At 45.5% G+C, this 14,622-nt stretch overlaps 1 protein-coding gene across 1 annotated transcript in view; it reads right to left on the bottom strand.

Moving 5' to 3' along the window:
* The window catches only part of LONRF1 (LON peptidase N-terminal domain and ring finger 1), a 49,978-nt gene extending 41,289 nt beyond the window's left edge, over positions 1–8,689 (bottom strand). The window contains exon 1 of the mRNA XM_006075404.4: positions 7,870–8,689. Coding sequence (XP_006075466.4) covers positions 7,870–8,590 — 721 coding nt within the window. The 5' untranslated portion in view covers positions 8,591–8,689. The remainder of the gene's footprint in view (positions 1–7,869) is intronic.
* Between the last annotated feature and the right edge of the window lie 5,933 nt (positions 8,690–14,622).

The raw sequence follows: 14,622 nt of genomic DNA on the forward strand, positions 1-14,622 counted from the left end.
AAGTGGGCCTTAGAAAGCATCACTACGAACAAAGCTAGTGGAGGTGATGGAATTCCAGTTGAGCTATTCCAAATCCCGAAAGATGATGCTGTGAAAGTGCTTTACTCAATATGCCAGCAAATCTGGAAAACTCAGCAGTGGCCACAGGACTGGAAAAGGTCAGTTTTCATTCCAATCCCAAAGAAAGGCAATGCCAAAGAATGCTCAAACTACCGCACAATTGCACTCATCTCACATGCTAGTAAAGTAATGCTCAAAATTCTCCAAGCCAGGTTTCAGCAATACGTGAACCGTAACTTACTGATGTTCAAGCTGGTTTGAGAAAAGGCAGAGGAACCAGAGATCAAATTACCAACATCCGCTGGATCATGGAAAAAGCATGAGAGTTCCAGAAAAACATCTATTTCTGCTTTACTGACTATGCCAAAGCCTTTGACTGTGTGGGTCACAATAAACTGTGGAAAATTCTGAAAGAGATGGGAATACCAGACCACCTGATCTGCCTCTTGAGAAATTTGTATGCAGGTCAGGAAGCAACAGTTAGAACTGGACATCGAACAACAGACTGGTTCCAAATAGGAAAAGGAGTTCGTCAAGGCTGTATATTGTCACCCTGCTTATTTAACTTATATGCAGATTACATCATGAGAAACACTGGACTGGAAGAAACACAAGCTGGAATCAAGATTGCCGGGAGAAATATCAGTAACCTCAGATATGCAGATGACACCACCCTTATGGCACAAAGTGAAGAGGAACTCAAAAGCCTCTTGATGAAAGTGAAAGTGGAGAGTGAAAAACTTGGCTTAAAGCTCAACATTCAGAAAACTAAGATCGTGGCATCCAGTCCCACCACTTCATGGGAAATAGATGGGGAAACAGTGGAAACAGTGTCAGACTTTATTTTTCTGGGCTCCAAAATCACTGCAGATGGTGACTGCAGCCATGAAATTAAAAGACGCTTACTCCTTGGAAGGAAAGTTATGACCAACCTAGATGGCATATTCAAAAGCAGAGACATTACTTTGCCAACAAAGGTTCGTCTAGTCAAGGCTATGGTTTTTCCTGTGGTCATGTATGGATGTGAGAGTTGGACTGTGAAGAAGGCTGAGCACCGAAGAATTGATGCTTTTGAACTGTGGTATTGGAGAAGACTCTTGAGAGTCCCTTGGACTGCAAGGAGATCCAACCAGTCCATTCTGAAGGGGATCAGCCCTGGGATTTCTTTGGAAGGAATGATGCTAAAGCTGAAACTTCAGTACTTTGGCCACCTCTTGCGAAGAGTTGACTCATTGGAAAAAGACTCTGATGCTGGGAGGGATTGGGGGCAGGAGGAGTAGGGGATGACAGAGGATGAGATGGCTGGATGGCATCACTGACTCGATGGACATGGGTCTGAGTGAACTCCGGGAGTTGTTGATGGATACAGGGAGGCCTGGCGTGCTGTGATTCATGGGGTCGCAAAGAGTTGGACACGACTGAGCGATTGATCTGATCTGATCTGATGTTAACAGTTAACACAAGGCCTGGCACATAAGCACTCAATAAGTAACAATTACTGTTAAACTACAAAATATTTCAAAACAAGTTGATAAATAAATGAAATCAGTTCTTTATACAAGGTATTAGAAGAGTATTTTCTACATCTTTTACTCAAATAATCCTTAGCCAGGTAAGAAATATCTTTGGGCTTCCCTGATGGCTCAGAGGATAAAAGAATCGGCGTGCGATGCCTGAGACCTGGGTTTGATACCTGTGTCAGGGACATCTCCTGGAGAAGTAAATGGCTACCCATTCCAGTATTCTTACTTGGAGAATTCCATGGATAGAGGAAATATCTTTAGGGATTAGTAATGCAGGTTGGACAAAAGGAGGGGAAGAAAAAAAGAAAAAAGAATGATCCTATTCTATTAATACAAGAAAAAGAAAAAAAAATTGAACAGAAACTTCTGCTTAGCATTTTAGATTTCTCTTAAATCATTCACCTTCTATAGTAAAACATAATCACAATTTCAAAAAATATCTTTATAATGCAAGAGGCAGTAGTGAAAGTCGCTCAGTCATGTCTGACTTTTTGTGACCCCATGGACTATACAGTCCATGAAATTCTCTAGTCCAGAATACTGGAGTGGGTAGCCTTTCCCTTTTCCAGGGTATCTTCCCTGACCCAGGGATTGAACCCAGGTCTCCCACATTACAGGCAGATTCTTTACCAGCTGGACCACAAGGGAAGCCCAAGAATACTGGAGTGGGTAGCCTATTCCTTCGCCAACAGATCTTCCCAACCCAGGAATCGAACCTGGGTCTCCTGCATTGTAGGCAGATTCTTTACCAACTGAGCTATCAGGGAAGCCATTAGAGTCAGAATACTATACAAATACATTTAACATTATAATTGAATACACCTAAGCCTCCAGAAATATTTCACTAAATATAAAAACAATTCTGAGTAAACCAAAGTTTAATATACAAATAATGAGAAATTCTATGATAACTGAGCTTTGGTAAATCTTTCATCATTTGCTTGATGAATAAAAGGTAAAAACATAGAAATTATTTTAAACAGACCACTTCAAGAGTTATTTATATAAGCCCTTTTTCATTTTCTGTAACAATGAGAAAATGCTGTTATAATAGTGACCGTGAGGCACAGCAAAAATCCTACAAGTGGACTTCTAAATTAAAGGAAAGATGAAACAGATATATACAGGATACACATTCAGTGTGTTAGAAATCAGTTAAGCAATAAGCCCCTTTTCTGACTATTTTCAATAAATACTAATTTGCTGCAACCTTAAGAGAAACAAAAAAATACAAACTCTCTTGAGGACAGGCACTTGATTTTATTTACCTCTGTATTTCCAACACCTAAAACAAAGCCTAGTATACAGCAAGCACTCAATAAACACTTGTTAATAACAAGAACACTTAAGATTTATGTTTTATATGCTCATTTTAAAATCAATCCGTCTTAGAAGCAATATCCACATGCCCAGTTTCTGCTTTCAGTTGTAACTTGGTTACTTGCTTGCCTTTAAAAAGTCACTTTCTTGGAGCTCTTTTTCTACATTCTATGAATTCTAATACATGCTCTCCTATCTCGCGTGATCTTTGGTTAAGACTCAGTTAATGGAAGTGAAAATGTGTTGCAAAGTATAAACCACCATATAAATGTCAATGTTTACTGTTTCAAGCATTTGGCAGAGTAAGTTAAGGCATACATAATTTTGCATGGTAAGTCACTTCAGTTGTGTACAACTCTTTGCGACCCTATGGAATGCAGTCTGCTAGGCTTCTCTGTCCATGCGATTCTCCAGGCAAGAATACTGGAGTGGGTTGCCCTGCCCCACTCCAAGGGATACATAAGTTTGAAGTGAAGTGTAAGTGTCGCACAGTCTTGTCTGACTCTTTGAGGTGATAAATTCAAATCTCTTCATGTTAACCTCACTAATAAAATGTTAAAATACCTTTTACATTTTCTTTAAAGGTATTCAGTATTTACCTATAATTTGACTAATCTTTTTTCCCTGGTGGCTCAGATAGTAAAGAATCTGCCTGCAATGCAGGAGACCGGAGTTCGATCCCTAGGTCAGAAAAATCCCCTGGAGAAGGAAATGGCAACCCACTTCAGTATCCTTGACTGGAAAATCCCACGGACAGAGGAGTCTGGTGGGCTACAGTCGATGGGGTCTCAAAGAGTTGGACATGACTTAGCGCCTAACATACACATAATTCGACTAATCTTTTTATTAGGAAAGCCTTGCAGCATCTATATTTTATTGATGTATGTTAAAATGTTACTACATTGATGTATGCTAAAATGTTACTACTAATTAACATATGTAGGCCAGAATCAGGATTTAACCCTCACTCTGTTAATATACCCTGGTGGCTCAGATGGTAAAGAATCCGCCTGCAAAACAGGAGATCCAAGTTGGATCCAAGAGTTGGGAAGATCCCCTGGAGATGGGAATGGCAACCCACTCCAGTATTCTTGCCTGGAGAATTCCATGACAGAGGAACTTGGCAGGTTACCCGCCATGGGATCATAAAGAGTTGGACACGATTGAAGCAACTTAGCCTGCACACATGCACTGGTAATATTAATGTGGTAGAGAGAAAAGAATAGGACTTGATATTATAAGATTTAGATTTCAATTTTGGCTAAATCATCTTCTAACTGGGGCACAAATTTTACATTTTAAGAATATTTTAATTAATATTTGCTGGGTATTTATCTGCCAGGCACCATTCAGAGCACTTCACATGATTTGACTCTCTTAATTCTCACAACAGCCCTAGGCTGTTGTTATGATTGTTATCTATCTATGAGGTAGACACTCTGCTCACTTCTCAGATAAGGAAAGCAAAACAGGGAGGTTAGACACAGGCCCAAGGCCCGAGAGCAGGTGGAGACTGCACTGGGATTCAAACCCAGGTCTTAGACACCAATATGCACAGCTCTAACTACCGGGCTGTACTAGGCACCCCAGGTGCCTCAACTTCCCTCTGAGGATAACAGTACTCCATAGGATTCTTTGTGACAATGAAATAAAACATTTTGAAATACCTGACAAGGAATACATAATTAATAATCAACACAGAGACTTCCTGGTGGTCTAATGGCTAAGACTCTGCACTCCCAATGCAGGGGGCCCAGGTTCGATCCCATGTCAGGAACTAGATCCCTACATGCTGCATCTACAGACTCCAAATGCCACAACTAAAAACAAAACAAAACAAAAATGAACCCACACGCCTCAACAAACACAGAAGATTCTGAACGCTGCAAATAAGATCTAGCATAGCCAAACATTTTTTTTTTAATATTAAAAATAAAACTTTTTTTCTCCAAGTATTTTAAATAAAATGTTCTCTTCCCTGTGACTTTTATTTACTTTCTAACCATTTCAAATTATAAATTATACTGTTCTGTTGGTCTTTTTTGTGGGGAGGGTGGCAAGTCAGTGTAAAAATTCATTAAAAATAAAACAAAGAGCATAGCTGAGTGGGATCATTTTAAGTATAAAGAACCAAAGCAGAAAAGATCTTTACATAATATTCTTGAATACTAAAAAGACAAAGTTATGAAACATCTGAAAGTTAATACCAAAAGATCAATGGATTAAATGTTATCTAAATATATTTCAATTCAACAGAAACTTATGTAATCTCAATGGGAACGTTCTGATTTTGGCAAAGGTTTTCTAGCTTTCCTTTCTTGTTGAAAGGGCTTAAATTTGGATGTGTGTGGGCTAACTGTAGACTGATTATTTTTTCTAGTTAATAGTATTTACTTGTTTCATTGTAAGAATTATACGAAGAAATTATAGTCTTTTTCCACTTTTTCCACTGTTAGCAATAATGAAGGTATCTGGGGTACAGCTGTCCGATTATACAAACACATTTCAAATGCCTTTCTAGCTAACTAGCTTTCAAAAAGTTAAACCTTAACTGCACAAGTAGATTTATAACTCTACTAAACCTTTTTATTTACCCTCATAAACTGTTAAACACATAATATCTGCACTCCATCAACTATAATTTGTTAGCTCTAAGATTTTTTTCTTCCTACTTTGTACTAAAGATTCAAAAGATGAAAAAAGTTATCCTCATTAGTACCAATCAGACACATTTTGGAGTATGGAATTAAAGATTTTTCAAAGACCTAAAAATGAGGAGAAAATGGACAAGGTCAAAGGAGTCTTGGGTTCTAGTCCTGCAAAAGTAGAATGAAGCAGCTGAATGGACAAAATTCCCACATGTAGTCTATGCAAATTGAAAAAAAAAGGAGAAAGAGTAGGTATTTCAGTCTTTTCCTGTTAAAAATAATATCCTCAATCCCAGGCCCAAAATCTTCTTTAATTAAATAGATTATTGGTCATAGAACGCTAAGCTAGATCTTAATTAGTAAATACTCCCTGTTCTTCTGTGGATTAGGACCTGAATTTTTTCAAAATGCCTAATTTAAGAGTCAAACCATTTAAATCAGTGGGAGTTAATAATGAATAGGGCTGTCAGTAAGTTTCTCCTTTATTTCACACTAGTGGCAAAAAACTTCCTTGGGAATTGATGCTACACATTTTCATTGGATGAGCCCTAACGGTAGGATGAACCCTGATCCAACATTTAGGAGAACTGCAGGACACAGCGCTGCCTCCACACATCAGCTGGCTGTGTGACTGTGGACCAGTCATGTCACTGCCCCGGCTTCTGCTTCCTCATTTTCAGGATGGTCTGTCCTTCGTTGACCATCCAAACTCGATTCATCCAGAGAGACTGAGCTGTTGAGGAATTCTGTATTCCAAATAGTTCTGTTTTGTTCTGGGTCTATCATGCTACTTCTGTAACTGTTACTCCCCATATAAAGATACTGAAAGCATATGAAAGCATGCCAAGTTTGTGGTTTGAATTCTAAAGGTATTAAATGACTTAACATAGTGACTACTTCAAAATGACTGAGCGCTTAGGGTTTAAAAAAAAAATAAAGCCTCCAAGAAGATGCTTTCAGTTAGTGTTTATAAATGCACCTCAAACCTCACATCAGTTTATCTTCTGGATACCTACTTTCTTGGTGATTAATTCTCCAAGTATTATTCCATTCCATCTTGAAATATGCTTATTTCCTACAAGGGTTAACAGGGACAAAACTGACACTTCGGGCCTTGATCACTGTGTGGGAAACTGTGCCGCGCACTACTGGATACTGAAGAGCCTTCGTGGCCTCTGCCCACTATTTGTACCAGCACCACTCCACTCGCACAAGGGGTGGCCACCAAAAATGTCTCTAGACATTGCCTCTGATAACGTCCCAAGGGTGGGGGTGGAGGGAATACCCATGGTAGAAAACCACCGATTTAAAGAACAACGCTTCATTTTACACAGCTAACTAACTCCGCCAAAGTCTCTTTCCACAGCTCCAAACCACCTTTAAGAAAAGTGGCTAGCCTAGGTTAGCAGGCTGAAACTGCTTCTTGACGGCGAAAGAACAGACCAAAGATCTTCAGAGGCCCTTCGCCGCCACAGCTTGATCAAGAGTGTGGAAAGGCAAACACAAGCGTGCCCACGAACTCCACCAGAGACTACCTCTATTATCTTCACCGTGAGCTACGTGCATTCGAAAGGAAGCACACGCGTTTCTGAAATAGGCACGCTTTGAACCATCAAGGTGGGAACCATCAACAGGCAGCAAGTCTCCGGATGTTCTCATTTAAGACTGGGACAACCCTGGGCAGCTCCGACCGGGCCTCCGGGTGCGGGGTGCGGGGTGCGGGCGCCCAGCTCCCGCCACGCCCACCCGACGTCACCCGTTACACAACGCCCTCCACCACCCCCACCCACACCGGCTTATGCAATTCTGCCTCCCGCGGCTTCCAATTGCCCCGGTGACTTTTGCGGGAGACCAAGGTATATACGTTGCACGCCCAGCCTCGGCTGGGAATCCTCTTCCCCGCCCCGGCAAGGAGTCTCCCCGCGGCGGACCCGGCCCGGGCGGCCAATTACCGGAAAGAGCGCGGCAGGAAGCGAGCCGACGCTCAGGCTCGCCCAACTCCCTCCCCATCCCGCGCTCGCGCGGCCTCGCCCGGCCACCCGCTCCGCGCCGCTCCACTCGGGGCGCGCCCGCCACAGCGCCAGGCCGAGGCGGAGGAAACCCCGCGCCGCGTCACAGTCGGCTCCAGGGCGATCCCCATTGTGACCGAAGCACCTCGGGGCGCCGCCCCTTCCCACACACACACCCCCCAAAACACACACACCCCGGGACCCCAAGACGCAAACCCTGGGCGGCAGCCGGCCTGGGGCGCAGACGAGCTTGGGGCCACCCCGCGCGTCGGGGAAGGAAGGGTGCGGTCGCGGGGCCCGCGCGCTCACCTGCTCGCAGCTCCTCGCAGGCGGCGGCCAGGGCCTCCCGGTAGCGCCCCTGGTGCAGCAGCTCCCCGAGCCGGCCGGCCGCCCGGGCTCGCTCCCGCTGGCCCGGGAACCACTTTTCGGCCAGGTGGTTGAGAACGACGCTGGTCCTGAAGCCGGAGGCGGCGATGGCGGTGGCCGGAGGCGGCCGCGGGGAGGTCCCCGGGGCATCGGCGGCCGCGGCGGGTGGCAGCCGGTCTCGGCAGAGGCGGCAGCGCGCACGGAGCTCTCTCCGCAGGCAGCGGCGGCAGTAGCTGTGGCCACAGGGCACTGTCACCGGCTCGCTGAGGAAGCCCCGGCAGCCCAGGCAGCTAAGCAGCCCTCCGGCGCTAACGCCGCGGTGGGCGCCCCCCGCCGGGCTCGCGCTCCAGCCCAAGCCGTGGCGGAGCCGGTAGTTGAACACCAGGCAGTCTACCAGGGTGCCGAGGCACTCGGGCCTCACCGGGGCCCCGCGGCGCAGCGCCGCCGCGTACGCCTCCAGCGCGCCCTTCAGGTGGCCGCCCAGCGCCAGCAGCTCGCCCCGGCGGAGCAGCAGCTCCCAGCGCTCCGACTCCGCGGCCGCGCGCTCCAGCCGGTCGCCGCCGCCGCCGCCGCCCACTTCCCAGAACCGGCCCTGCCTCTGCGGCCGCGAGTCCACCTCCTGGCTCCCTCCCGGGGAGCTCCTCGCTACGGCCGGGGAAGACATGGCCCGCGGACGGCTGCTCTGCCGCCGCCCGCCGCCACGGTCCCGGAGCCTCCGGGGCGCGCGGCTCCGCACGCGGCCCGCGAGCAGGGGGGCGTGGCGCGCGGACACGGCGGGGCGGCGCGCGCCCGGGAAGCCCCGGGGGCGGGGCGCGGCGGGCGCGGGGCGGGGCCGGGCTGCGCGGCGGCTCCCGGGACTCCCCCGCACGGCCCGCGGCCGGGTCCCGGAGGAGGCGACCGCCGGCCCCGCCCCTGCCGAAGCCCCTCCTGGCGGGAGACGCGAGGTCAGATGATCCCCCGGCGGGGATCTAATTGGCTTCTCCGGAAAGAAGGGCCTGGCTTGTAACTGAACAAAGCACGGAGGAGTCCGATGCTCCATCCCCCACCTGATTGCTCCGCCGGAGCCCTCACCCCCACCCCCTCAGTCATAGATTCTCCCCTAACCCCTGCTTCGTTGGCACTTCTCCGCCGGGCAAGCCGGCCTCGCTGGACTGAGGCCCAAATCACCATCCCTCTCCTGACATAAACGCCCACCTAAGTTGGGACCCGCCCCCCCGTTCCTGTCCCCTGGGATCTTCCCAGTGTAGTTTACCACAGGTCCGGTGCTCCTCTGCATTTTTACTTGTTTATGCCCAACTTACAGATGGACACGTAGAGGCCGAGGTCTCAGGGACGCGCACAGTCAGTGGGACGACTCAGTGACTCCCTGAGTCTAGAGTAGGTCAACTTTAGGAACGAAATGTGGCTCAGATGGTAAAGAAATCTGCCTGCAATGCGGGAGACCTGGGTTGCCATGCCCTTCTCCAGGGGAGCTCTGGAGAATTCCATGGACAGAGGAGCCTGATCGGCTATAGCCCATGGGGTCTCAAAGAGTCAGACACTGAGCAACTAACATTCTACACACACACTACCTACCTGACACGACTCCCTGAAGAGTGTAAGACAATTTTGCTTGGTGCCAAATTACTGCTGCTTTTCTAGTTTAAAACTCAGTCCCCCATGTCGAGGGAGGAAGCCCACAGGTTCCTCTCCACATTTCATTTACTACCGCACAACTGGCTAAGGCCTACATTTGGCATTTTTTAAAGAGAAAACGCCAGGATGAATGTTTTTCACGGGGCAGTTACCCTATCACTGCAACCCAAGCGAGGTCTGCAGTTTTGCCCACAGGAGAAGCAAAATGATCTGGTTTTTGTATAATGGGTTATATTTCCTTGAAACTTGGTGGCAACCAGTTTAAAGCTCTCTGTTGAAAGTATTTATAGATCTGATTGTAGGGTACTAAATTGTTAGGGGCTTCCCCGGTGGCCCAGGCACTAAAGAATCCACTTACAATGTGGGAGACCTAGGTTGGATCCCTGGGTGGGCAAGATCCCCTGTAGGAGGGTATGGCAACCCACTCCAGTATTCTTGCCTGGAGAATCCCCATGGACAGAGGAGCCTGACGGGCTACAGTTCATTGGGTCAAAAAGAGTCAGACACTACTATGCGACTACACACAGCGCACGGCATAGATTGTTAAAGCTGTCCTTTTTTCAAAGGTTAGAAACAATAGCCCAGAGAGGGAAAGCTATTTGCCCAAAATCACACAGCTCAAAATATACAAAGGTTTAAAATCACTTTACTCTTTCTGCTATTATTAGATCTTAAATAAAAATATTTCACATGAGATTTTCAAAACAGCTGAAGAGAACATTAACCTGAGCATTGTATGTCTGAACCTGGCTAACGGTTCCATCAGCATCCCTCTTTATACAGAACAGGCAGTTAGGCTCAAAACTGCTTTGAGTTACACGTATTTCTACTACACAACTAGCAAATCTCCCTGCCCCCAAGGGAACAAGGAAAAAGCCAAGGCGCCTGTTCCTATAGGGTGCAGAGTTCACTCATCATCCACACTGAACCTAAGCAAATTGGAGCTGAAACCCTAGGAGCAACTTCCAATCAATTGAGGTGGGGTGTATTACTATTGATTTACAAGCACAACCCTGAATCTGATTCCAGGCCCCTGAGTTACTGCCATCCTTCAATACACTGAAGAATGACATTAGTCAGATACCCACAAACTCATCTGAAACTTGAAACTGTAAGTAATAAAACAAATATCCATATGCCCATGGGCATTTACTTTTGTGATGTATTCCTATCCTTAACAGCCACAGCAACATGCAGAATATACAATAGTAACTACTTAACACATGGTGTTCATGATTACACAAAAAAGTGTAAGTTGATAAATATGCTTATATTTCTTATCAAATATAATTCAGGTTTAACTAGGGGATTTCCCCCCAAAGTAAAATATAATATTCAGAAAATAGTATGAAACATCATTTGTCCTTTGGAATTTCTTTCCCCAATAAATGTGACAAATAGCCACATCTGATTCTGGTGTGAAATAAAATAGTACAATTTTGATAATATGGGGGCGGGGGATGGGACTGTAGGAGGACTCTTGCTGTGTTCTCCTTGGCATTTGTGAATGGTTATAATTCGTGTTTGCTGGTTTATACATTTACATAACTGGTTCTCATTTATGTAACTTATTTATGTAAGAGGTTGTACTGCCTCTGTGGCCTTTGTGTGCTGCACAATTTCCCTCTGAGTCAGGAAGTCTGGGGCAAAACTATCACCAGCTCTAAGACAGGTTACTTGTCTATCATTCTGTGCCACCACGAGAGGGTATGTACTTTGATGTGGGTGCGTTTTCAATTCAGAGGAGAGAAAAATTAGTATCTTTTTTCATTCATTAAAAAAAAAAAAATTTGGACTTTGGTCTCTGACTCACCCAGCAGCCTGCCACAGAAGAGAGGGAATCCTGTGTGTGTGTGTGTGTGTGTGTGTGTGTGTGTGGTGGGTAGAGGTGGCGGTAACCTCCAGACCAAGAGGAATAGGATGGGGTAAAACTCTCCTTTCTTTCCCTTCCAGCGTTACTTGCTTGTGCCTTAGCTAACAAAGTAGTAAAATGATGAGATTTGTATTTCATTTCAGTTTTTTTGTGTTGTCTTCTAAAATAGATCAGTTATGTAAGAGTACGAAGAAAAGCATATCTGTTTCCTAATTTGGAAAATGCTTATCACCATCATTCCCTGCGTATCCCAGCCCTCCCCCGCCCCCACTGCGCCAGAAGGAGACTTTTCCTGATATAGTTAGGTAAACTATTTAAGCATCACGTAACACAGTGCTTTTCCTGTGCACGAGTCAGCTGAAGATGTGTATCTGAACCTCCTTCTTTCTTTTTTTTTAACTGTGGGTGAATTTACCATTTGTTTCTTCACATTCTTACCATTAAAAAAGAAGACAGACAGAATTTAAGCTTTAAAGAGCCAAGCAAAATTATGTCCTCTTCCTGATTCATTTCAGTTAGTAACATTCTGGTCAATGCACTGAGAACAGTCAATTCTAAAATGAAATATAGTCAGTGTGTAGCCAATAGCATATTGATACGTAAGGGCCAGATGGAAGGGAGTTTAGAGCCCACCTGGCACGCCCCTCGTTTTACAGCCATGAGGACACTGAGTCCCGAGGAGCTGCTCACTTATGAAAGTCACATTAGAGACGCCACAGACCTGGACTGCGCCTGTGCCTCTGTGCCAGGCAGGAAGGCCCATGGCTTTGCTGAGCCTCATCTGCCACCTGTGAAATGCCAGAACTGGAACTCTCTTTCAGGTGCCTCCTGCCTCTGGAGCAGAGTCCTGGGGGTTGGTCTGAACACAGTGAGAGGAGGCAGATGGTCTCCCGGGCACAGGAGTGCAGCAACGTGACACCTGATGAAAATGTAACAGCAGAAGGTGAAGGCTGAAAAGCGAAAAGGAGGGATGAGAAACACACTTGATGGGAGCACACCCAGCCATGTCCTGAGGAGGGAGAACCAGCCCTGGGACGTGAGCGTTTTCAGCCAGAGATCCCCCACCACACACACCTCCTCGCCCCTTCTAACAGTCTCTGAGACGCTGGAGGAAAGCCTGGGGGAGGGGAGCTGGTTACATAACTTGGGCATTTGTGGGGAAGTTTATATAAGATGCTAAAAATACAGTATATGATTGCAGTAATGGTGTTCTAAGTGAAGAGTCCTAATGAGCACAAACTGAGTAGGTTAAATAGAGGTGATGGTAAGTAGATGTCTAAACCCAGTGGCCTGCAATGACTACTGTCTCACCAAGTTTATTGCCCAGTATTAAAATAATGTTATCCTTGGTAGCTCAGTATGTAAAGAATCTGCCTGCAGTGCAGGAGACCTGGCTTTGATCGCTGGGTCAGGAAGATCCCCTGAGAGGGAAATGGCAACCCACTCCAGTATTCTTGCCTAGGAAATCCCATGGACAGAAGGGCCTGGTGGGTTACAGTCTGTGGTCGCAGAGTCAGACATGACTCAGTGACTAAACCACCATCCCCATGGGGAACACCATCAAAGGGCTCAAGATCATCATCCTTAATTCTTTTCTAATACGCTGAAGAACATAGAAATGCTAAGGACATAACCCATATTCTATTTTACTGGTAGTCAAACTGATAAAAGGAATGTAGTTCCCAGTATCAAGCTGTTAAATAGAAACAGACATAGGAATAAATTCCACACATTATTTAACAAGTTCTGAGAATTAACCACACACAAATCCCCTGGTATTGTCTATGCTCCTTCCTTCTCCTCTCACCCCTCACCTTAGCACTTACTGTCACCTGAAATTATATACACACACACACACACGGAGAGAGAGAGAGAGAGAGAGAGAGAGTATGTATGTCTGTCCTCCAAAATTGTAAGCTCCTTGAAAACTGGGATTTCTGCCTGTCTTGTTCACTGATGTGTCTCAAGCACTCAGGGCATTAGATAATAACTGCTGAATGAGTCACACACAAATTAATGCTATCACCTAATACTCTTCACCCTAATCAGAGATAAGAAGACATTACCATTAACACACTAGGACAATTTATATTCTTCATTTCTCGGCTTTCATACATCCAATCAGGCCTGCCAGAAAATCCTTCTAGTTCTGCTTTCAGAATATATTCAGACTCTGACTCCTTCTCTCTGCTCCCTCTGCTTCCCAACTCCCTGCCACCCCCACCATCACCCTGGGTCAAGCCATCAGCATCTGAACTAAAATAACATCATGGGTTTTGGTACTCTTTAGGTAAGAGAAAAAATTTTGCAGGTGAGAACAGATAAAAAGAAAATTATAACCAACAAAACATATGCATACATAAATCAAGAAAACAAATACCTAACAGTCTAATATAGCAAATAAAGCTTTAATAACTTGAAAATTATAAAGCACTACTCATTTGGATAGAATCTAGCATTATTACTACTACTGTTATTTGGAAATGCTTCTTAAACTCCTGGGTGTATCAGAAAATCTTTGAGCATTTGAAAAGATCTGCTGGGATGCGTATATGGGTCCAAAAATTCTTGGGAGTCATCCTCAACTCCTCTCTTTCACTCACACTTCATGAATGGTGGGCCAGAAAATCCTCTGGGTTCTACTTTCAGAATATATCCAGACTCTGACCCCATCTCGCTCCTCCCCTGACACCGCCCTGGTGCCAGCCACCAGCAGCATCTCGCACCTAGATTCCTGCCACTGGCCCCTGCTGTTGTCATGACACCCTTTCATTGTTATCAGCACCTTATAACACGAACCGTGTGTTCCTTGAAACACAGCAGTTATTTCTCGTTTTAACTCAGAAGAAAATCCAAAGGCCCATCCATGACCCAGAACTTGGTCTGTCCCAGCCTCCAGCAAACCTTTAGACTTCGGATGAAATGGCACCTGTGATGTCTTGCCTCGTCTCCCTATCTCTTTTGCCAGTTTTTTCATCTTTAGCTTTTATCACTAATATAACCGTTATGTTTTCTTTCTCTTATTTATTGTCTGCCTCCCCCAAGAGTATGAGTTCTACAAGGGAAACTTTATGTAATAAACTGCTTTATTCTCCATTGGATTTTTAATGTCTAGAACACATAAATAGATCCTCAATTTAAAAAAACTGTTGAATGAAAGGATAAGGAAGGGGCTCTGGTGCTCCACA

Source organism: Bubalus bubalis, chromosome 1 (assembly GCF_019923935.1).
Source record: "Bubalus bubalis isolate 160015118507 breed Murrah chromosome 1, NDDB_SH_1, whole genome shotgun sequence".
NCBI lineage: Eukaryota > Metazoa > Chordata > Mammalia > Artiodactyla > Bovidae > Bubalus > Bubalus bubalis.